Source organism: Scyliorhinus torazame, chromosome 10, assembly GCF_047496885.1.
Source record: "Scyliorhinus torazame isolate Kashiwa2021f chromosome 10, sScyTor2.1, whole genome shotgun sequence".
NCBI lineage: Eukaryota > Metazoa > Chordata > Chondrichthyes > Carcharhiniformes > Scyliorhinidae > Scyliorhinus > Scyliorhinus torazame.
The window spans coordinates 115,092,030-115,115,482 of NC_092716.1; the positions used below are offsets into that span (position 1 = coordinate 115,092,030).

At 47.2% G+C, this 23,453-nt stretch overlaps 1 protein-coding gene across 1 annotated transcript in view; it reads left to right on the plus strand.

Moving 5' to 3' along the window:
* hydin (HYDIN axonemal central pair apparatus protein) overlaps positions 1-23,453 on the plus strand; it is a 1,604,351-nt gene that overhangs the window by 560,367 nt on the left and 1,020,531 nt on the right. The window contains exon 19 of the mRNA XM_072518656.1: positions 14,278-14,430. Coding sequence (XP_072374757.1) covers positions 14,278-14,430 — 153 coding nt within the window. The remainder of the gene's footprint in view (positions 1-14,277; positions 14,431-23,453) is intronic.

Below are 23,453 nucleotides of genomic sequence, written 5' to 3' on the forward strand. Positions count from 1 at the left end.
CCCACTCCGAGATTAAATGTTGCTTTGAATGAGTTTCAAACCATCAGCTGTGTGTTGCTCCATGCGACAGCACTTGGTGTATTCACCCACTAAGCCAAAGTCAAATTTCAAACCACATTGCAAGAGACTAAGGCTGCCAAGTTCCACAGATCTCCCACACTAATGTGAAACACTGATTGAAGAAGTCTAATTGATGTCTCTTCTTCCCATGGGATTCTAATATTCAGGACTTTGTTGGTGGCAGGCCAAATGCTACAATGGCTAAAAGCAAAATGAGCACAGGATCTTAACTCTTATAACAAGGGATAGAGCAAAAGTATGAAAGTTATGCTATGCCTTTATGAAGGCGATTCTTCCCCCCGCGTTGCGCCTGGCGCACCTCCACCTATTCCTGGAGAATAGTGGGAGAGCCCCTAAACGGTGTTCGTGTTAGGTGCCGACCAGAGCATGAAGCTTCCAGCCCAGGGCACTGGTCACAATCTGGTTCACACCTTCACTGGGCTTGAATCAGACTGACATATTTAAATGAGTATTTAAACTGCCAGTGCAGCATGAGGCCGGCAGCAGTCACTACCGGTTTCCATCAACTGCGATTAGGGGCTGGATTCTCTGCTGCTCGATGCCGGCAGCGAGATTCGCGATCGGGTGGAGAATGTTGTGTGGAGCCAAAGATGACATTTGCGCCTGGCGGGACATTGAATGCTCCACCTTCCACGATGGTCCACCCTCTCGCCCCTCTAGAATCGCCCAGGTGTGAATTGGTGCAAGTATTTACAAGCAGGCCCAGGTGCCATGGCAGTTGAGGGGGAGCAAGAAAGTAAGAAAATTCTCAAATCGTTTCGGCCGTGCTTGAGAGTGTCTGCCTGGACGTCAAGGAGACGCGTGGAACGACTTGGTTGCAGGTGCGTGGACACGGGGTGTCCTTCTCAGGATTGGAGTGGCCTGGCTCAGACCCCAATTGCTGCATTATTTCATTTAAACCCATTCAGTTGCAACTTACAGGTTCCTGGCTGTTGAGACTGCTGACTGCTCACTGTATCCTGTATATGCTCTGAAGGCGTCTGGCCGAATGGGAACTCACCCAGCCGGCCTCTCTGGAAACCCTCATATCCCAGCGGTATCATCAAGGGGATGGAGGTGGCCATGCTCAGTTGCTGACCCATCTGGTGTTGGCACTCCTCAGCACAGCCTCATAGAGGATGCAGGGGATTCACAGAGCTCACCCTAAACAAAGGACATGTGCACCATAACCGTTGGAACCATCCCTGGTGCACCACACCTCTCAGAGTATAAGCCTCACCAGTGACACTATCAGCTAACCCAGCCCTGAGGAGATCCAAGGCCTGACTGTCCACTGCCCCCTTGATCCCATCCATCATGTCGCCCTCCGAGCACTGATTCAACAAGGGGTGCCTTGTTAGGAAGGGGATCCACTCCATGATAGTGCAGTTGGCGTGCGACCACATCATGCAGGTCTGCGCCCGATATCCAGGTACCGTTCACGATGCTTACACCTTGTTGGTTCCCATCACCTTCAAGGCGCTCCTCTGGGTCAGGGTAACAAGGGTTAACTGCTGAGGGCTTGGCTAATGACACTGGTCCGACGTGGAAACCCATTATAACGATGCCCATGCAGCAACCAGGAGCTTCATCAAGTGATGCATCGGCTTACTCAAGGTAGGCTTCAATGCCCACCTATGTGTTCCTTCGAAAATGTTTTCCTTCTTCCTCAACCGTGATTTCCCACCTACAGTTGTTGACAGGGCCCTCAACAGTGTGTGGTGTTTCGCTGGGTTTCTGTGGCTATGACTCATCTTTCATTCTCACTCCACAGTATAAATATTTCCCACTTTCTCTGTCTTTAGCTTTGACAAAGGGTAACCTGGACTCAAAACGTTAGCTCTTTTCTCTCCCTACAGATGCTGCCAGACCTGCTGAGATTTTCCAGCATTTTCTCTTTGGTTTCAATGCCTGCACTGCCCTGGTGGGGCGCTCCAATATAGTCTCAGGAGGGTCTTGAGCATTGTTTTGGCCTGCTGTGTCCTTCAGAACATCGTGCAGCAGAGGGGCGAGGGAGGAGGAAGAATGGTATGCCTCATCTGTCTAGGATGATGAGCTGAATGCCCAGGAGGATCTGGGCATGGAACCTAAGCTGGCACGGCAGTCTGCACACCGTGTGATCCAGGGCCGCCACACATGGGACAAACTCATCACCTCCTGACTTACCAACTCAAATGCCTGGCCACAGGCAGCTTTACCGCATGTCCCACCTGTTCCCCCCCCCCCCATGGAACCTCCTTCCCCAGAACCTCTCACCCCTTCCCTGTCCTTCAGTTCTTCACTCCACCTTCCATGTCCCTAAGTCCTTTACTCCGACTTCCCTGTCCCTCAGTCCTTCACACTGCCTCCCCGTCCCTCTGTCCTTCACCCTACGCTCCCTGTTCCTCAGTCCTTCACTCCATTTTACCTCTCCCTCAGTCCTTCACCCCCCCCCCCCCCCCACCAGGGCTATACCAGCATTACCACAGGGTGTTGGCCCTGGGTTGGCAATATTAGCAGGTCTTGTCCACGGGATGGAGGATATGACAATTCGCTGTGAGATGAGCTCTGGTGGTCCTCATTGTTTGACGAAGTCTGACTCCTGTCTTTAGGATAACATAATGACAGATCCCTAACATAATCCCTGCAGATGTGTTGGCAAATCCTTCTCACAGGCCCATCCATCTTGGAGGATGGTGGGGGGGGGGGGGGGGGTACAGGAGATGGTGAACAGTTAAGATCATTCACTGGAGATGCTGTCATACAAGGTGGGCTCACACTGCTGCCCCCATGCCCTGCCATTTATTGGTGAGGGTGTGACCATGTGGGACGTTCATGTGTCATGTTGAATTAACCAATAATTCTTAAAAGAATACCCAAAATCTTTAGTATTTGGCTGCCCAATAATTACAGTCACCACGTTTATAAATGTAAACACAATTAATTTGTATTAATAGCAATAACAAAAATTAAATAGCAGAAAATACAACTGGTTAACAATGATTTAATTCCTAACCCCCAATCTTACTCACCCCACCCTCTATACAACACACAAGACAGACAAACATAGAGGGGAAAGAGGGTGTAAAGGAAAATAATACGAAAAGTAAAAAGGATAAAAGTCGCTGTTTCAGATGGAAGTCTTCCAGTACATCTTTTAGTCTAGGCCATCAGTTGGATGTTCTTGCTTTCCGTCTCTAATGGTTTTTACTGTAGATTCATCAGTATCGCAAGACTTCTCTGCAGATTCAGAAACCAGCAGGTAGGAAACCTTTTTGAAGAAAGAGAGAGAGCAACTCACTGATTACTCTCTCGGCCTCCAAGAGAGTTCTGTTTCCTGAGTCCTTTGAAAACACCTCACCTGACTGAAGCCAATCACTGCTTGCTGCTGGGCAGAATACGGTCTTTGGCCGCCAGCCAACCAATTGAACCAAATCCCTCTGATCTCTCAAGTGCCAGAAAGTCTGAGTTCTTATGTTAAAAATCTAAATCTTCATAGCACAATGCCCTCTGCGCGACTTAAAGGTATATGCCCATTAAATATACATGGTTCAAAAACGTGATAACGACAAAGTAAAAGAAATGGGAAATAAGGGAATCAACAGGAAGGCCCTTACACCGCCTCATCCCCCACAATCCCCCCCCCCCATCCAGCAAATGCAAAACACCCAGCCCGAGTCCATCTTTCACACCTGTCAGACAGAGGTTAGAGGCAGGTTGGACTGGTGGTGCAAAAGTGTTTAATGGTGACCATGTACAATGGTGTGCCCTGACGCCTAACTCTAGTCTAGCTTAAGTGCCATCTATCTTCCTTATCTCATGTGGCCTACTGCTCCTTCTACGTGTTTCCCCAGACAGTGGCATCAAAAGTGGAGGTGGCCTGCTGCGAGTCTCGCCCTCTGACCTGTGATACCCTTGGCGACTGTCCTCAGGAGGGCCTTGGCCTGGATGGAACTGGACAGCTTTTGGGTGTTAGAAGCGACTGTATGTCACCCTATTCTGCCCACTGCCCATGAGATGTGCCAGTGTCAGGTGGAGGCAATTGGGAAAGGGTGAGTTGGTCTAGCACCTGCCCTGTGGAGGCACCGGCATGGGCCCCATCACTTCCTCCTCCCTCGCTGGCCTCCGGTCTACTACATGCGATAGAGGTAAGGCTCGAGTGAGCTCCGGAGGCGCCATCGTCATCTGGCGTTGCCAATCCTTGAGGCCTGCCCTCGTCTGAGCCTCATTTGAGCCATGGTCTCAATACCCTCAACCATTGTGCATTGAGACTGGGACATGTCCCTCACTGCCTCTGCAATGTCCTGCACTGCCCTGTCATGCCCCTCACTGCCTTAGTCTTGACTCTCTATGCATGTGACATGTCCCTCTGTGACCGGCCAAGTTCAGTCAGCACCCAGTGAATGCGCTCAGCCATGACCCTTTGTGAATGTGCCAAGCTCTGGAGCCCCACAGCAAATATCCATCTGTGCCCGGGACATGTCCGCCTGTGACTGGTCTCCCCTGTCCTGGACTTCAGTCATGGACAGCACAATGTGCCCCAAGCCTGACCCATGGCTCTGACATATTTCCCAGGCCTTCCACCCTGGACGTCATCCTTTCGATGTTGCCCTGGGTACCACACATTGTCGGCAACATCTGCGCCTGAAGATGGTTGTACTCCTCCTGCTCTACCTGCAGGCAATGGAAACTTGCTGACACCCCCTCCTGTAAATTCTGGCTCTGCGTCTGCATCTGCCCCAGTTATGGGATAATATTTTCCAGAAGCGGGACCGTTCATCCCTCGGGAGTCCAGACGTTCCCTTGATGTGCTGCAGCATGTGTTTGGTGTGCACCACAGGAGCCTGTTCACCAACATTACCCATCTCTGCAATGTTGGATGGTGCAGGTGTCAACAGCATGGAAACATCATTGTCTTCCCTGAAGTGGTGCTCCGGGATGTGCTGGGGATGTGGCTGGGATAGCGGATCCATATGGCCCAGTCCTACCTCATGGTGATCCTGCAAATTAAAAGGCATGGGTGGAAATCCTGGGAAGGCCTGGTCTGTGGGAGATGGGTGACTCTCTTGCGATCAGGTGAAACGAATGGAGGGATTTGGAATATTGGATTATAAATATTGGTCAGTTTAAGAGTTGAAAATGTGCTTTCAGCCTGGAGAGTTCATTTGTTTTTCAGCTTGGTGAAATGATGTCATTACTGAGTGAAACTAAAAGATTCAGAGAGACATTTTGAAAAGATTTTGTAGAGAAGTTGAAGTCTGATTTGGCAACCCTTGTTTTGCCCACAAGTAAAGGCAGTTTTCTCTCAGATGAATAATATTTAAAGCAAAGCAGTCTTGTCTGAGGACAAGGAAGAAGCTGAAACAAGCCAGTTAAAACAGCTTTTTAAAGGCTTCCAACCAGAGTCTGGAACCCAAAGCTTTTCTGTAAAGTAAATATTATTTTATCCCAAACTGACTTTAAGATGGATTGAGAGCTGTATGTTGCTTTTCTTGTTGTTTAACAGAGAGTTGAGTAGGATTGTTTAAGGGGTAATTGTAAGTTTTTTTTTGTGTGAAGTTAAAGAGTTTAATCGTGTACTCATAATAAAGTTTTGTTTTAAAATACCAAATCCAAATTTCTTTGTGCAATCACTCCTGAGGGAATCATTCTTTCCACACAGTCTTACGAAATGAACTAAAATATTGGGGTTTTGGTCCAATATCCTAGCCACTGTTGGGGTCTGGTCTGGGATCATAATAAGGACTTCTGTATTGCATTGGGCTCTCACTTGTTTGATGCATTCCGACCTCTATCGCAACCACTGCCCTCTCCTCGGCCTCCCCTGTGAGATGCAAGGCCTTTCCTCCAAGGGGGTCTGGACTGAAATGTCAGCAATTCCCCCTCCCATATTCTGGCGCTCGCGCTTATCATGGGCCGCCTTATCCTTGGGGACACTGAAAGGACATAGTGAGACGCTGGGAGGTGAGTTCTATGGGGGGAGGGGGGGTCTGCAGCTGGTGGCAGGTGTGTGCAAGACGCCTAGCCAAAGAGGGCAATATATTGTTGGCCTCTCGGGGATTGGGTGGTGATGTAAGGAGCTAGGGACAGGAGTGATGCCAGGGACTCACCCAGCTACTCTAAGAAGACCAGTCCTCCTGGTGATGCTGCGAGGACTGACAGCCTCTGCCCCCTCTTCCCAGGTCCCTTGCACCCCGCCCTCCACCGGCCCCAACACATGTATTGCCCTCTTTGGCTCGGAGTCTTGCACACACATGCCACCAGCTGCAGACCCCCTCCCCCCAAAGAACTCGCCTCCCAGGTGCTGTTCAGTAGTGTAGGCTACAGTCTGCCCTGGGAAAGAGGGCTTCCCTCCTCTCCTCGATGACATCGCGCATTTGCTCAATCTTAGACTCGTGGATTTACGGATGTGGGGTGGTAGGTCTCCATGCAGCCATCTTTTAGAATGGAATGACAGTCTGTGGCGAGTCGAGCACTTATAGGCAACTCCAGCTTATCAGACACGGTAACAACGAATAAGGTGCCAGCAGGACCGGGATTCACTTGCATTTCACGTGGGCAAAGTGCTGAACCATTTACATTACCTGAAGTTTAACCACACGGCGCACGCAGTGGGAGCACGAATTCCACGCAATTCGCTTCCGGTGGGAGATTTAATAGAAAAGAGACAGAGTCCCATTTTGGCCGCGTTTAGATTGCAGCGCCAAGAACTACCCCACTATTAAACAGGACACTGCTTATTTTGTGGGTCTCGGTGAGGAACGCCCCGCCGAGGCTGCACTTAGTCCCATTTCCTGAACTAACGAGCCAGTGCAGGAAGAGATCGAGGCGTCATTTTTAAATGGCGTCCTAATCGCTCAACCTCTCACCGTGCCCTCTGCACTCCTCCAACTGATCAATTAGATGGTCATCGGGCCCCTCGCACCCCACCTCATAGGGCAGGGCAGGCCTGATCCCCACCATTGGCAAGATGCCACCCGAGCACTTTGGCATTGCCAGCCTAGCACCACACTTACCAGCCTGGCAGTGCCTCGGTCGTGGGGTCCCACGCTCCCAGGGTCTATAATTACATCACTCCAGGCTAATGAGTCTGTGTCAGCATTGTTAGTGGGTCCACGTTGAAGGCAGGAGGATGAAGATAATGCACCGTGAGCTGACAGCTGGTGTTCCTCATTCTATACCATTGTCTGACTCCGGTCTGTTTGCTACTCCGGTCTGAATGCTCACATTCTTCACCTGCACGTGGTCTGACTTAGGTGGGCGGGGGGTATATCAAAGACCACCTGCCCGAGGGCTATGCAGGGGGTTGGAGGTCAGCCCGCATTGCAGAATAACATGCCAGAGGCTTCACATGTCTTGGGTGAAACATGTTTTATTGCTGTACAATTGTGACCCGAACTGACGGTGACACCCGGCTCTAGCTGCCGATACGGCCCGGAGAACTGCCAGGTCCATGACCGCGCATGCGCATGGCGGCGACCTACAGCGGCTGCACCGTGCAACCTGGCGGAGGCCACTCATGGACCCGGCCCGCAAAATAGTGCCCCCCTTTGGCTGTCTCGTGCGCCCTGGACCACCCCTCCACAGTGCCCCCAGCCCCTGATAAAGTCCCCTCCTGCCCGCGGATCGGCCCTCCCCCGACTGTGGCGGCGCTGGGCTAAGTCCGCTGCCGCCACGCCAAGTTCCCGACGGATGATACCACACGTGACTGATGCCATTGGGAACTCGGCCGGTCGGGGGCGGAGCATCAGGGGATGGGCCTCAGGCAATGTCCTGAGACCGTTGAGACGTGGCGCACCATACTCTCCGAGTACGCTGCTTTGGAGGGGGCGGAGCATCGCAAAAAATTTGATCGGGAACTCTGGGGCTGCCAGGCACGATCCTGACGAATCAACTAGTGGGACAGTCATTTGTGCCATGAAGCCCGCGAGGTCTCGGTAAATGGACCAATTAACATTGGATACTGGATCGCCGGGTCAGCTTTGGGAAACACCCAGCATTTCCTGCTCGCTACCACACTTAGAAATAATTTGCTTAGATCACGCACGAAGTGTGGTGGATTGCGATGGGAATCGCGCTAGAATTTGGAAGAATGAGGGGCATCTTACAGAAACATAAAATTATGGAGGGAATGGATAAGATAGAAGCAGGGAGGTTGTTTCCACTGGCAGGAGAAATTAGAACTAGGGGGCATAGTCTCAAAATAAGGCGAGCAGATTTACTGAGTTGAGGAGTAACCTCTTCACCCAAAAGGTTGTGAATCTGTGGAATTTCTTGCCCAGTGAAACAGTTGAGGCTACCTCGTTAAATGTTTTTAAGGCAAAGATAGGTAGATTTTTAAACTGTAAAGGAATTAAGGGTTATCGTGAGCAGGCGGGGGAGCTGAGTCCACGAAAAGATACGCCATGATTTTATTGAATGGCGGAGCAGGCTCGAGGGACCAGGTGGCCTAATTCTGCTCCTAGTTCTTCTGTTCTTATAAAGAGTGGGCAGGATTTACATTGGCTTTCCTACCCGAAATGACACTTTGGGAAATTCTGCCCTATAAACGATGGGGGGCGGGGGGGGGGGGGGGCGTTGGGAACAAAATGGCACAGTGGTTAGTACCGCTGCCTCACAACACCAGGGACCAGAGTTAATTCCTGACCTTGGATGACTGTGTGGAGTTTGCATGTTCTCTCCGTGTCTGCATCATTTTCCACCCACAGCCCAAAGATGTGTAGATTAAGTGGATTGACCATGCTAAACTCCCCCTTCGTGTCCAAAGATGTGCAGCTCAGGTGAGGTTACAGGGATAGCGTGGAGGGTGGGTCTAGGTAGGGTGCTCTTTTAGAGGGTTATTGAAGACTTGATGGGCTGAATGGCCTCCTTCTGCACTGTAAAAAATTTGAATGTATAAATGTTTAAATGTTAGGCCTTAGCGAGAGTATTTATGGACCCTGCACTTTAGCAAGCATGTCAAAGCCTTGGAGAGGATGCAGAGGAAATTTACCAGAATTGAATCAGGGTTGAGGGACTTCAATTATGTGGAGAGGCCAGAGAAGACTATGGAATGTTCAAAATGATGACTGGTTTTGTTGGTGTAAATATAAGGGGAATTGTTTTCCACCAGCAGACACAGACTAAAGATAATTGGCTAAAGAACTAGAGAGTAGAAGATGAAAGCTCTTTTTATGCTGTGAGTTGTGATCTAGTCATGAAAGGATGGTGCAAGTTGATTCAATAATTGGTTTCCGAAGAGATTTGCAAAAGGAAAAACAATGAAGGGAGAAAGAGCAGGGGAACGAGACTAATTGGATAGTTTTATGATGGCTCTTTCACAGAACCAGCACAAACAATTTGGACCGAATGGTCTTCTGAACTGTCTGATTACTTGATCAATACTCTAGATTAGAAAGACAGCAATGAAGGCAATCATTATTGACCATGAGTTCAGTCCTACAGCCACCCTAATTGTAATAGTAACGTTTATTATTAACTTTGATGGGTGAGTTTTTCAAAGCTGCTGAAACCTGAAAGAGGGCCAAGGTTTGCACTGAAATTAGTCAGCATTGCAAGCTGATTGATGTTATGCTGTGCCTGTTCTGAATATACCTGAGGGACATTCTCTGCCCATGCTGCTTTGGGTAACCAAATAAACAAAATCATTCATTGTTTGAGCACACGCACCAAGGTTCTGGTTATGCCCAATAAAAGGGTGCTCATGAGCCTAATTTATTTTCCTCTGTTTCTGTAACAGTCTTATCTGTCATAGCTCGGAAGCTGGATCACAGTTTAATTTACTCAACTAGTGGTCACAAAGAATGCCCTTTCTCTTGTACACTGGAACAGGGAAACATTGAACAGATATTAAAAACAGAAAATGCTGGAACCTGATAACAAAGCTGGCAGTATGTGAAAGAGAACAAATTAGGACTTTTAGTTGAAACTATTCGTCAAGGAAATATTCTACCTGAAATGTTGGCTGATCTTCTTCTTTGTTGGCTCAGATCGACCTGCTCTGTATTTTAAGCATTTTCTGTTCTGTATTTCAAGTTTCCAGCATTTGCAGTTTTCCTATTCTGTAATCATGCTGTGCACTAGGTCTGAACACATTAACAGTAAATCGTTTTCAACTTTACTAAAATTGAAGGCAGAAGAATTCATTGCCTAGCGTGAAATCAAGTACTTTAATGTACTGGTTGTCTTCTGCACTTTCATTGCCTGGTTTCAACAATGTTTTATTAATCATGGCACGTAGGCACCAATGACCATCTCCGACAAGAGAGGATCTAACCACCACCCCTTGACATTCAATGGCATTATCATCACTGAATCCACCACAATCAATATCCTGGGGATTACCATTGATCAGAAACTGAACTGAACTATGTTAATAATGTGGCTACCAGGGCAGGTCAAAGGCTAGGAATCCTACGGCGAGTAACTCACCTCCTTAGACCCCAAAGCCTGTCCACCGTCTACAAGGCACAAGTCAGGAGTGTAATAGAATACTCTCCACTTGCCTGGATGAGTGCAGCTCCAACAACACTCAAGAAGCTCAACATCATCCAGGACAAAGCAGCCCACTCGATTGCTCCATATTCCACAAACCTCACCACCTGGAGGTTCCCCTCCAAGTCACTCACCACCCTGACCTGGAAATATATCACCGTTCCTTCACTGTCGCTGGGACTATATCCTGGATCTCCATCCCTCGAGCACAGTGTGTATACATATACCTCAAGGACTTTAGTGATTCAAGAAGGCAACTCACCACCACCTTCTGAAGGGCAACTAGGGATGGGCAAATAATGCTGGCCTAGCCTGCGACGCCCACATCCCGTAAATGAATAAAAAAAGGTGTTGTTGGTGTGTCTTTTTTCAGAAGCGCTGTGATCCATGTAGTTACCACCAGAGTGAAGGCTTTCATAAGCTGGCTAGTGTTACGTTGCAAGAGAGCTCCAAACACTTGTAAATTCACTGCACAGACGAGAAAAAAATCAACTAACAATTGACTTCCAAGTGATTGTTTTAAACAACACTATCTTGGGGAGAGGAATGAGGGGTGCTGGAGAGGGTGCTCTGCCTACTGTTGAACATGTGCTCCATGTGTGCATGGGTCGTTTAAAAAAAAGAAATCATTCAAGGGTACCTAGTGAAAAGCAGATCAAATCATGCGGAGTAAATATATTGGAATTCTTTGAGGATGAGGATGTCCGACTCGGATGCGACGAGGCCGGTAAATCTCGCGAGAGGGCTTTACGGAGCACGTTATACCTCTCGCAAGGCGTTGTGCATATTTAAGTATACAGTTAAGCTCACTTAAATATGTTTGTGCCTGAGTTACCCAAGGTGCGGGATTTAACGCCTCGCCTTGGAGACCCGTTTAGCACTGGTTTCCACAAACGTGGACCAGGCGTACCAGCACTTGAGGAGCGGTCTCCCAGGCGACCGTGGGCCCCTGGGTGGTCAGGCTCTGGGAAGAGTGGTACGCTGGCACCTCTGATGTCACCTGGGCACTGTGGCACTGCCAACTGCCAATGCTAAGATGCCCAGATGGCACTGTCAGGCTGGCAGGGGCACTGTCAGGCTGGTAATGCCAAGGTGCCAGATGGCATCATGCCATGGATCGGGCTCCGGGGGTGCCTTCGCTAATGAGCTTGGGTGTGGCGGGCTCGATGACCCCTTAATTGGTAAGTTGGGGCTTTGGAGAAGTCCAGAGGCTGCAGTTGGGGCCCCAGAGATCGGAGTGTCATTTAACATTCCTGCACTGGCGAGCTGAGCTCTTACTGAAGAAAATCATAGAATCCTAGAATCTTCACGATCTGCACGAAGGATGCCATCTGGCCCATCGAATCTGCACTGACCCTCCGAAAGAGCACCCCACCTAGGCCCATTCCCTCACCCGATCCCCATAACCCATCTAACCTTTGGACAATTTTTAGCATGACTAATCCACCTAAGCTGCACATTTTTGGACTGTGGGAGGAAACCAGAGTATCAGCAGAAAACCCACGAAGACACGTGGAGAATGTGCAAACTCGACACAGTCACCAAAGGTTAGAATCAAACCTGGGTCTTTGGCGCTGCTAAACACTGTGCCACTGTGCCGCCCGCCTAAGTGAGCTTAATTGCGACCTTGGCGGGATGTTTCTTGCCGAGGCCCAAAAATGAAGCAGTCCTGTTTAATGGCGGGGTCGTTCTCACCGTTGCAAGTGCCAAGAAACACCACTAAATGCACCCAAGATGGGACTCTATTCCATTTTCATTAACATTTGACCTAACATTTCCTTTCTTAATAATTGAAATTTCTAAATTAAGATACGAGTTAAACAAAATATTTTTTTAAAGGCAGAAATGGGTGACCTTGAGCTGCTCAGCCAGTGGTGGCTGCTGCTGAGCCTGGCGCCCTTGGTGGTCTTCCATCTTGTTTGTAAATGCCACAACTCCTGGATTGCTTGATGTGCCATTGTTTCAGGCGACAATGTTAGGGTACATTGATTCTCTGGCTCATTGTTGAGATGGGCAGCACGGTAGCCTTGTGGATAGCACAATTGCTTCACAGCTCCAGGGTCCCAGGTTCGATTCCGGCTTGGGTCACCGACTGTACGGAGTCTGCACATCCTCCCCGTGTGTGCGTGGGTTTCCTCCGGGTGCTCCGGTTTCCTCCCACAGTCCAAAGATGTGCAGGTTAGGTGGATTGGCCATGATAAATTGCCCTTAGTGTTCAAAATTGCCCTTAGTGTTGGGTGGGGTTACTGGGTTATGGGGATAGGGTGGAGGTGTTGACCTTGGGTAGGGTGCTCTTTCCAGGAGCCGGTGCAGACTCGATGGGCCGAATGGCCTCCTTCTGCACTGTAAATTCTATGAGATTCTATGAAATACTCTGTGCACCAATTTTAATGTTATTTACGCTCTCTATATAAGAACTTTTAACAGTTCCTAAAACTGCATACAATATCTTCTCTCATCTCTGTTTCATTCCGTTCTCTGCCTTCCTTCACTCTGCCTTATCCTCTCATCCTCGCTATCTTGTATTATCCTCTCTCCTATTCTCCACCTCCCTTTCCCCTCTCTCTCCCACTACTTTCCTCTCTTATCTTCTCCTTCATTTCCTGTATTCTATTTTCGTCCCTGTAACTCATTGTTATTGTTTTTGTAACTCTCCAGCATCATTTCAGCTTTCTCTAACTCACTGTCTGTGATCTAGTATCCACATTGCCATACAGTTGTTGTCACTGTTTCTGACTATCATCCTTTCTGTAAGACACTGTGATCTGTTACTCTCACTGTAACATTGTGTGATCCATTGTTTTCAGAATACATCACTATTTGTAATCTGTTAATCTCGCTGTAATTCAAGACCTGAGATTTATTATCCTCTCTGTAACTAATTGCCTGTAAACACAAATATGCAGTATAGCTCAGTTATAGTCCTGTCATTTTACCTTCTCTTTAATATACTGCTGCGCTTTATTACCTTCACTGAATTTCATGTATAGAGGTTTAGCAGTAATTCAACTTTGGCAAAGCATGACATTGATTTTAATTAATCTGTTAATATGTAAACTGGAATCAGAATAAATGCCCTTAAAATGTGCTGAGTAATGTAAAAGCCCAACTGTTTCTTTAATATTGTTCAGGGCCCTGCTGTTCCTATCTGAACTGGTAGACCAGTGACTCCAGTCTCACACTATGTGGTTGATTGACTCCTTGAAGTGGCCCCAAAAGCCACTCAATTGTAAAAATAATTGCTGGTCAGCTAAAGAAGCTCGATGACCACCATCTCTGAGTAGTAAATGATGAGGAATAAATTATAAGCAATAAAAGATCAGCAATAAATGCAGTCTTGCCAACACTGTCCGTACCCAAAGCCAATTTGAGAGAAACTCACCACCTGTGGCATGTAAATATATGTTATGAAATTTCTTTACCCAAAAGGTGGCAAAAATATGGAATTAATTGCCACAAGGAGTATCTGAGGCGATTAACATAGATAGTTATGAAAGGAAGTTAGAGATGCTAAAAGATTTTGAGGGAAACAGAACACAATGCTGTTTAGATGAAGTAAGAGTGGGAGAAAGCACATGTGGAACACAAACATTTACCAATTTCGTCAGATGACTTGTCTCTGTGCTGTAACTTCTATATAATACTATACATGTGTTATCATCATTGAATCAACACATTGCCAGCCACTTATTATCACCTCTGTAGTTATCAAGAAACATTATTTATTCTGTTTTTTTAAACCAGATAGTCCACATATCTTGCATAGGCGAAGGGCCAGTGGTTCATCTCAGTTCTACAAAGATTGACTGGGGAAAGATCCAGGTTCTGACTGATGTCCCCAAGACCATCTGCCTGTCTAATGAGTCACTTATCCCAGCCAGAGTAACGGCCAAAATGGTAAGTCGTTTGGACTTATTTAAAAGGAAGTATGTTCAGGAAAGATGACTAATTGCTTTGCAGATGGGATTTATTGAACATCTGCCATTTCTTCAGCTTTTTTCTCCATTTATAAATTTACCCTGCATAGCTTGATGGATCTATGCAGCATCCAACATATCCTATAGAGTAAAATTCTTAGTTGTCTTTAATGTTTTTTCAAAACAAGAACAAGATCTTAATGGCTGCAACAGGTGCATGCTCTTGATTTTCTATCAATTACTTTAATAAATATTCACAAAATCTCTCTCAACACAGTGTGGTTGCTATCTTCAAGATTTCTAATTTAGTGCTGCTTAGGTCAGTTTTTTATTGTCATTTTAAACTAAGGACTGAGTTGAAGTTGACTCAATTCATCTGATGCATAAAGAGCTGGTAGGCAAGACTTTCATCTTTGGTGGACAACATTCCACACGGATCTTAAGTAGAAAACTGTTTGGTGATCTTCCTGGCACAGTATTATGTTTTGGTAAGGTAAGCCAGAACTCAGATTTTTGGTTGAACTCATGCAACTTATAAATGAGAATGTTTCTTCCATTGGCTAATCCTGTGACGTCCAGTGCTATTTGTGAGGTAATTCTGTGATGTCCAGTGCTATTTGTGTGGTAATTCTGTGATGTTGAATGCTATTTGTAAAGTAATTCTGTGATGTCCAGTGCTCTTTGATAATCTTTAATAATGACCTTTATTGTCACAAGTAGGCTTACATTAACACTGCAATGAAGTTACAGTGAAAAGCCCCTAATTGCCACATTCCGACGTCTGTTTGGGTACACAGGGGGAAATCAGAATGTCCAAATTACCTAACAGCACGTCTTTCGGGACTAGTGGGAGGAAACTGGAGCACCCGGAGGAAACCTACGCAGACACAAGGAGAATGCGCAGACTCCGCATAGACAGTGACCCAAGCCGGGAATCGAACTTGGGACCCTGGCGCAAAATTCTGTGATGTCCAGTGCTATCGGCAGTACAGTGGTTAGCACTATTGCTTCATAGCGCCCGGGTCCTGGGTTCAATTCCCGTGTACCAGAACAGGTGTGGACAGTGGTGACTAGGGGATTTTCATAGTAATTTCATTGCAATGTTAATGCCAGCCTACCTGTGACAATAATAAAGATTATTATTATTTTGATGCAATTTTGTGATGTTGAGTGCTATTGTGAAGTAATTCTGTGATTTCCAGTGCTATTTGTGAGGCAATTCTGCGATGTCTAGTGCTATTTGCAAGGTAATTCTGTGAAGTCCAGTGGTGTTTATAATAATAATCGCTTATTGTCACAAGTAGGCGTCAATGAAGTTTCTGTGAAAAGCCCCTAGTTGCCACATTCCGGCGCCTGTTCGGGGAGGCCGGTAGGGGAATTGAACCCGCGCTGCTGGAATTGTTCTGCATTACAAGCCAGCTATATAGCTCACTGTGCTAAACCAGCCCTGCGTTTTTCTGTGATGTCCTGTGTTATTGTGAGGTAATTCTGTGATGCCCAGTGCTAATTGTGAGATAATTCTATGATGTCTAGTGCTATTTGTGAGGTAATTCTGTGCTGTTGATTGCTATTTGCGAGGTAATTCTGTGATGTCCAGTCCTATTTGCAAAGTAATTCTGTGTTGTCCAGTGCTGTTTGTGAGGTAATTCTGTGATATCCAGTCCCATTTGTGAGGTAATTCTGTGACGGCCAGTGCCATTTATGAGGTAATCCTGTGATGTTGAGTGCTATTTGTGTGATAATTCTATTGTGTCCTGTGCTATTTTTGAGGTAATTCTGTGATGTTGAGTGCAGTCCAAAGATGTGCAAGGTAGGTGGATTGGCCATGCTAAATTTCCCTTAGTGTCCCAAATTTCCCTTAGTGTTGGGTGGGGTTACTGGGTTTGGGGATAGGGTAGATGTGTGGGCTTGGATAGGGTGCTCTTTCCAAGAGCCGGTGCAGATTCGATGGGCCGAATGGCCTTCTGCACTGTAAATTCTATGATTTGTAGGGTAATTTTGTGATGTCCAGTGTTATTTGTACGATAATCCTGTGATGCCCACTGCTTTTTGTGAAGAAATTCTGTGATGTTGAGTGATATTTGTGTGATAGTTCTATCGTGTCCAGTGCTATTTTTGAGGTAATTCTATGATGTCCAGTGCTGTTTGAGAGGTAATTCTATGATGTCCAGTGCTATTTGTGAGGTCATTCTGTGATGTCCAATGCTATTTGTGTGATAATTCTATTGTGTCGAGTGCTATTTTTGAGGTAATTCTGTGTTGTCCAGTGGTGTTTATAATAATAATCGCTTATTGTCACAAGTATTGTCACATCATGGAATTACCTCAACAAAAGCACTGGACACAATAGAACTATCACACAAATATCACTCAACATCATAGAATTCCCTCACAAAAAGCATTGGACATCACAGAATTATCACACAAATAACACTGGACATCACAGAATTACCTCACAAATCATAGAATCATAGAATCATAGAATTTACAGTGCAGAAGGAGGCCGTTCGGCCCATCAAGTCTGTACCGGCTCTTGGAAAGAGCACCCTATCCAAGCTCACACAGCCACCCTATCCCCATAACACAGTAACCCCACCCAACACTAAGGGAAATTTGGGACACTAAGGGAAATTTAGCATGACCAATCCACCTACCCTGCACATCTTTGGGCTGCACTCAACATCACAGAATTACCTCAAAAATAGCACTGGACACGATAGAATTATCACACAAATAGCACTCAACATCGCAGAATTACCTCACAAACAGCACTGGCCATCGCAGAATTACCTCACAAACAGCACTGGCCGTCACAGAATTACCTCACAAATAGCACTGGACATCACAGAATTACCTCACAAACAGCACTGGCCGTCACAGAATTACCTCACAAATAGCACTGGACATCACAGAATTACCTCACAAATAGCACTCAACATCATAGAATTACCTCACAAACAGCACTGGCCGTCACAGAATTACCTCACAAATTTGCTGATGACACCAAAATTGGTGGAGGAGTGGATAATGTGGAGGGCTGTTGTAGGCTGCAAAGAGACATTGATAGGATGCAGAGCTGGGCTGAAAAGTGGCAGATGGAGTTTAACCCTGATAAGTGTGAGGTGATTTAATTTGGTAGGACAAATTTGAATGTGGATTACAGGGTTGACGGCAGGGTTCTGAAGAATGTGGAGGAGCAGAGAGATCTCGGAGTTCATGTCCATAGATCTCTGAAAGTTGCCACCCAAGTGGATAGAGCTGTGAAGAAAGCCTATAGTGTGTTGGCATTTATTGACGGGGATTGAATTTAAGAGCGGTGAGGTTCTGCTGCAACTGTACAAGACCTTGGTTAGACCACATCTGGAGTATTGTGTGCAGTTCTGGTCACCTCATTATAGGAAGGATGTTGAAGCATTGGAAAGGGTGCAAAGGAGATTTACCAGAAGGCTGCCTGGATTGGAGGGTAGGTCTTATGAGGAAAGGTTGAGGGAGCTAGGGCTTTTCTCATTGGAGCGAAGGAGGATGAGAGGTGACTTAATTGAGGTGTATGAGATGATGAGAGGGATAGATAGAGTGGACGTTCAGCGACTTTTTCCTCGGGATGATGTAGCTGTTACAAGGGGGCATAACTATAAGGTTCATGGTGAAAGATATAGGAGGGATGTCAGAGGTAGGTTCTTTACTCAGAGAGTGGTTGGGGCGTGGACCGCACTCCCAGCTATGGTAGTGGAGTCGGACACTTTAGGAACTTTCAAGCGGTTATTGGATAGGTATATGGAGTGCACTAGAATGATTGGGAGTAGGTTGGTTTCATAGAATTATAGAATTTACAGTGCAGAAGGAGGCCATTTGGCCCATTGAGTCTGCACCGGCCCTTACAACGAGCACCCTACTGAAGCCCACGTATCTACCCTATCCCCGTAATCCGGTAACCCCCACTTAACATTTTGTGGACACCTCAGGGCAATTTAGCATGGCCACTCCACCTAACCCGCATATCTTTGGACTCTTTGGGAGGAAACCGGAGCACCCGGAGGAAACCCACGCAAACGGGGAGGACGTGCAGACTCCGCACAGACAGTGACCCAAGCCGGGAATCGAACCTGGGACCCTGGAGCTGTGAAGCAACTGTGCCAACCACTTTGCTACCATGCTGCCCATGATCTTAGTTTCAGACTAGTTCGGCACAACATCGTGGGCCGAAGGGCCTGTACTGTGCTGTACAGTTCAATGTTCTATAGGCTTCAATGAAGTTACTGTGAAAAGCCCCTAGTTGCCACATTCCGGCGCCTGTTCGGGGAGGCTGGTACGGGAATTGGGCCCGCGCTGCTGGCATTGTTCTGCATTACATGCCAGCTATATAGCTCACTGTACTAAACCAGCCCTGCGTTTGGGAGGTAATTCTGTGATGGCCAGTGTTATTGTGAGGTAATTCTGTGATGCCCAGTGCTAATTGTGAGATAATTCTATGATGTCCAGTGCTATTTGTGAGGTAATTCTATGATGTCCAGTGCTATTTGTGAGGTAATTCTGTGATGTCCAGTGCTATTTGTGACGTAATTCTATGATGTCCAGTGCTATTTGTGAGGTAATTCTGTGATGTCCAGTGTTATTTGTGTGATAATTCTGTGACGGCCAGTGCTGTTTGTAAGGTAATTCTGTGATGTCCAGTGCTATTTGTGAGGTAATTCTGTGACGGCCAGTGCTGTTTCTGAGGTAATTCTGTGATGTCCAGTGCTATTTGTGAGGACATTCTGTGCTGTCCAGTCCTATTTGTGAGGTAATCCTGTGATGTCCAGTGCTATTTGTGAGGTAATTCTGTGACGGCCAGTGCTGTTTGTGAGGTAATTCTGTGATGTCCAGTGCTATTTGTGAGGTAATTCTGTGATGTCCAATGCTATTTGTGAGGTAATTCTGTGATGGCCAGTGCTATTTGTGAGGTAATTCTGTGATGTCCAGTGCTATTTGTGAGGTAATTCTGTGATGTCCAGTGCTATTTGTGAGGTAATTCTGTGATGTCCAGTGTTATTTGTGTGTTAATTCTGTGACGTCTGAGTGCAGTATGTTTGCTGATTCTTTGGTATCTCTGGTTTCCCTCTGTTTGCTATGAATTGAATGTATATGGTGGATGGTCCTCACCTAGTAGCTAATTGTGACCTGATTCCAGGATTCCTGCCCCCACTCCTGGCGCTGGAAAACATGGGCTAAGGGTGTGGGGGATGGTAGGTATTTGTCTTTTGAAGACATTGTGATTCATGCCGCAAACCAGCTCAATTGGCTGGACAGCTGGCTTGCGATACAGAGCAAGGTCAACAACATGGGATCAATATTCGTACCGGCTGAGATTATTCATGAAGTCCTCACCTTTTCAACCTTGCCCCTTGTCTGAGGTGTGGTGATCCTCATGTTAAATCACCATCACATGCACGGTTCCATTCACTCCCCAAACAAGCCAGGCATCATTATCATCTGCCTTGGTGTGCCTCCTGATCATACTTGAGCCATTCATGCAGGGTAAGCTCACCCACAATAAATGGGAGGGGACCCAGACCATTGGTAGGCTGTCTGATTCTGGTCCACAGCAGGCAGAGGCAGGAAAAGCCAAGGCCACTGACAATCAGAGACTTCTGGAGGCCAGGATTCTTCTGAGTCTCAGTCAGATGGTGAGTGTCATGATATTCAGGTAAACATCATGGTACAAACATACATGCATACTGATGGACAGATGAATGGACCAATCAACGCACACACAACACCACAGCCAATCACAGGCAAGAGCATACACACTGCAAAACAGGGAACACGACACTTCCCGGGCATTCCAGCAGGAGACAGCTCAGGGCACAGAGTTCACAGCAAGCCACTCAGACATCCACCATGTGCTGAGTGCCACTACAAGATAGTATGAGGAATAAGTCCACAGATTCAAGGGTTACGATCGAACCTCAATAACCAGTTTACTATTGTAAATAAATGTTAGTAATGAAACTGAGTGAGCCTGTGGACCCAGTCATAACTCAAATGTTGGAGATCCAATAGGATAAAACAGTTCGGACCAGTTTTTGCTTGTGTTCCATTTTAAGGTATACAAGACCAGTTTGGACCAGGATTCTTCTTTTCCCATTTATCCTGTTTTTTCTTTCTGGTGTGCTGTAATGACAGTCACTGGAATGTCAGGCAGGGTTGCAGATGCATTCTGCAGATTGCAATGTAAAATGGAGGAATCTACCCACGTTCAGTCTGAGATCATTGCGTCGTCATGCCACTGCACGAGGTCAACACTGGTAGGATGGCGGTTGCCATCGAGACTTAGGTCCAGCACATAGCGCCTGTGCTGCTGCAGGAGTTGCACTCCATTGCTGTATAGTGGTATCCAGCCGTGGATATGCGAGAGGGGGCCAATCTCTGAATACCTATGTGCTCATGTCTGCCTTTGTTCCCAACTTGACAAGTGAAAGTCTGCGCAGCTCCCCAATATTAGTGCGCAGCTTTCCACTCAATGTTCCTGAGCACTGACCCTTGACAACACAACGTTGTCCTCCCAGGGGTGCTTTTTCTCTGACTCCAAGCCACAGACCAAGTATTTTGACTTTCATATTGCTGCCCATTGCCATGATGACTGAGGCCCTCATTGTCTCCCTTCCCAACCTGCTCACACCTTCAGCTCCCACTTATAAATCTGTGTGTGGCCCATTCCTCTTGTGGCATACTGGCAACAGCCCCCTCTTTCCCATTCTGGAATCTGCATGTGTTCCTTCCTTTTTATTCATGTTGTATCCCTTTCACCTACTTGTTTGTGTTTCAGTTACACATGTTGGACTGCAACTTCCCACCCTTTGTGTCCAGTAACTTCTCCCCCCTCCTCTGCTACCTTGCAAAGCCTTCCGGCCCCTCAACATTCCATGATGTCCCCTTACCCCCCAAACTGTGCAGCACAGTAGACCAGTGGTTAGCACTGTGTTTTTACAGCGCTAGGGTCCCAGGTTCGATTCCTGGCTTGGGTCACTGTCTGTGTGGAGTCTGCACGTTCTCCCCGTGTCTGCATGGGTTTCCTCCGGGTGCTCCAGTTTCCTCCCACAAGTCCTGAAAGACGTGCTGTTCGGTAATTTGGACATTCTGAATTCTCCCTTTCCCTCTGTGTACCTGAACAGGCGCCGGAATGTGTCAAATAGGGGCTTTTTACTGTAATTTCATTGCAGTGTTAATGTAAGCCTTCCTTCCCCATTGCCCCTCGTGTGTTCACCCTTCCGCTCCTCCTCTACAAAACCCGCCACCGGTTGATATGCTAGTTTCTGAATAATCAGCACTGCCCAAGTACGACTGCACAATTGTCTTTCTGGACAACAGTGACATTCACCAGGAGCCGACGAACCTTAAACCACCAGTAGGCCGCCCCCTCCACCCCGCCCCCCAAAGGCACCTCATCCGGTTGCAATACTGATCAATGGCTGAAAGTTGAGTCCTGCCTGAGTACTGTGTCCTTGTGACTACAGAGACAAGCACAGGGAGCAGAACAACACTGCGGCTCCAGCAATGTAATATTTCAGCGGCACCACAATGAGACGATATGGAAGGTCAGCTATTTGTGTTGCTCTCCTCTCAACGTCTCGAGCGAAGTGATGTCCAGCATGCCATTTCCCCCGGCATGAAGCATGATTGGACGATTGCACATGATTCTGGCAAGAAGCTAATTTAATGAGCGTTGATAATAAACGTGTGTTCACACCACTCAGTGGGATACCCGGCACGCCCTTAACACGCCATCAGGAGACTCGCAAACTGTTTTTACACTCGCGGTTTTCCTTCTTTTTGCCTTCCGCTGGATTCCATGTACCTGCCTGCCATGAAACCTGCCGTGGGCGGGATGGGAACATTCCCCCCTAGTTTATTTTTAAGTCTGAGAAAGGCAGATTTTTGGTGTCTCAGAGAATCAAGGTGTATGGGGAATGGATGCAAAAGGGAAATAGAAGCTTAAGGGTCAGTCAATATTGAATTTGCTGTAACATGCACGAGACCGGGCCGATTAGGCTACTGTGAGTCCCATGGAGTATGAGTTTCCCCTCTGAGGGGCCGTGCTCCCTCATCAACGAGAGAGCAAACAGAATATAAAACCCGACCCGAGTGTGGGCTGGGTGCAGGTAGTCTCGTTTAGGACCTGTGTATATAGTGCCTTCATTCTTCTGTGAATAAATCTTTCATTCCTTTCACTTTTGTGGCCGCTTCTGTGAATCCAACAGTATTGAATGGTGGAGCAAGCACAATGGGCAGCGTAGTCGACCCCTGTTCATATTTCTTACCATCTTAAGTTCGCATGAACCTATTGTAGCCATCTGGGATGGCCACTTACAACCAGGAACAGAGAAACTCGCAAAGCCTAGCGGGTAAAATGGACAAAGCATGATTCAGGCAGGCTCAGAGCCTGAAATGTTTATTTGCAAGCAAGGAGTCCAGACGGTATCGAAACTCCGACCAATTAGCATTTTGAAGGGCAGATTAGAATTTGATGCCCCATCTTCACCAAGACAAAGGACTGGTACTCGAGCGACCGGTGCAGTCCCAGACATTTCGGCGCCACTCCCTGTTCAAGGGAAGCGTAAACAACGGGGTCAGTGACTGCTTGGGACATGTCCAGCCATCCTGACCCCCGCCCATTTATTGGTTGGGAATCGAACAGAGTGATCAGGGATCACCCAATTAGTGTGGTCCAAACTGAAGGACTGCCCGAAAGAGCGCAAAAACCCCCAAGTATAAGAAGAGAGTCCACCATATGTTCGTCCTCTCTTGGACCTGGCGCCCCGGCCACGATCATTTCCAAGTGCAGCAACACCAGAAGCAAGTCCAAGTTCAACGCTCGCTACCAGACGGATGAGCCTAGCTGAGCAGCAGTTACTTCTCCAGACTCAATAGATCCAGAATCGAACAGCGGCCACTGTTTCTCTGCCCTAAGCCGGGTGCCTGAAGTTAAGTACAGGTTGTCTTCGTTGATAGGTGTAGTTAACTAGT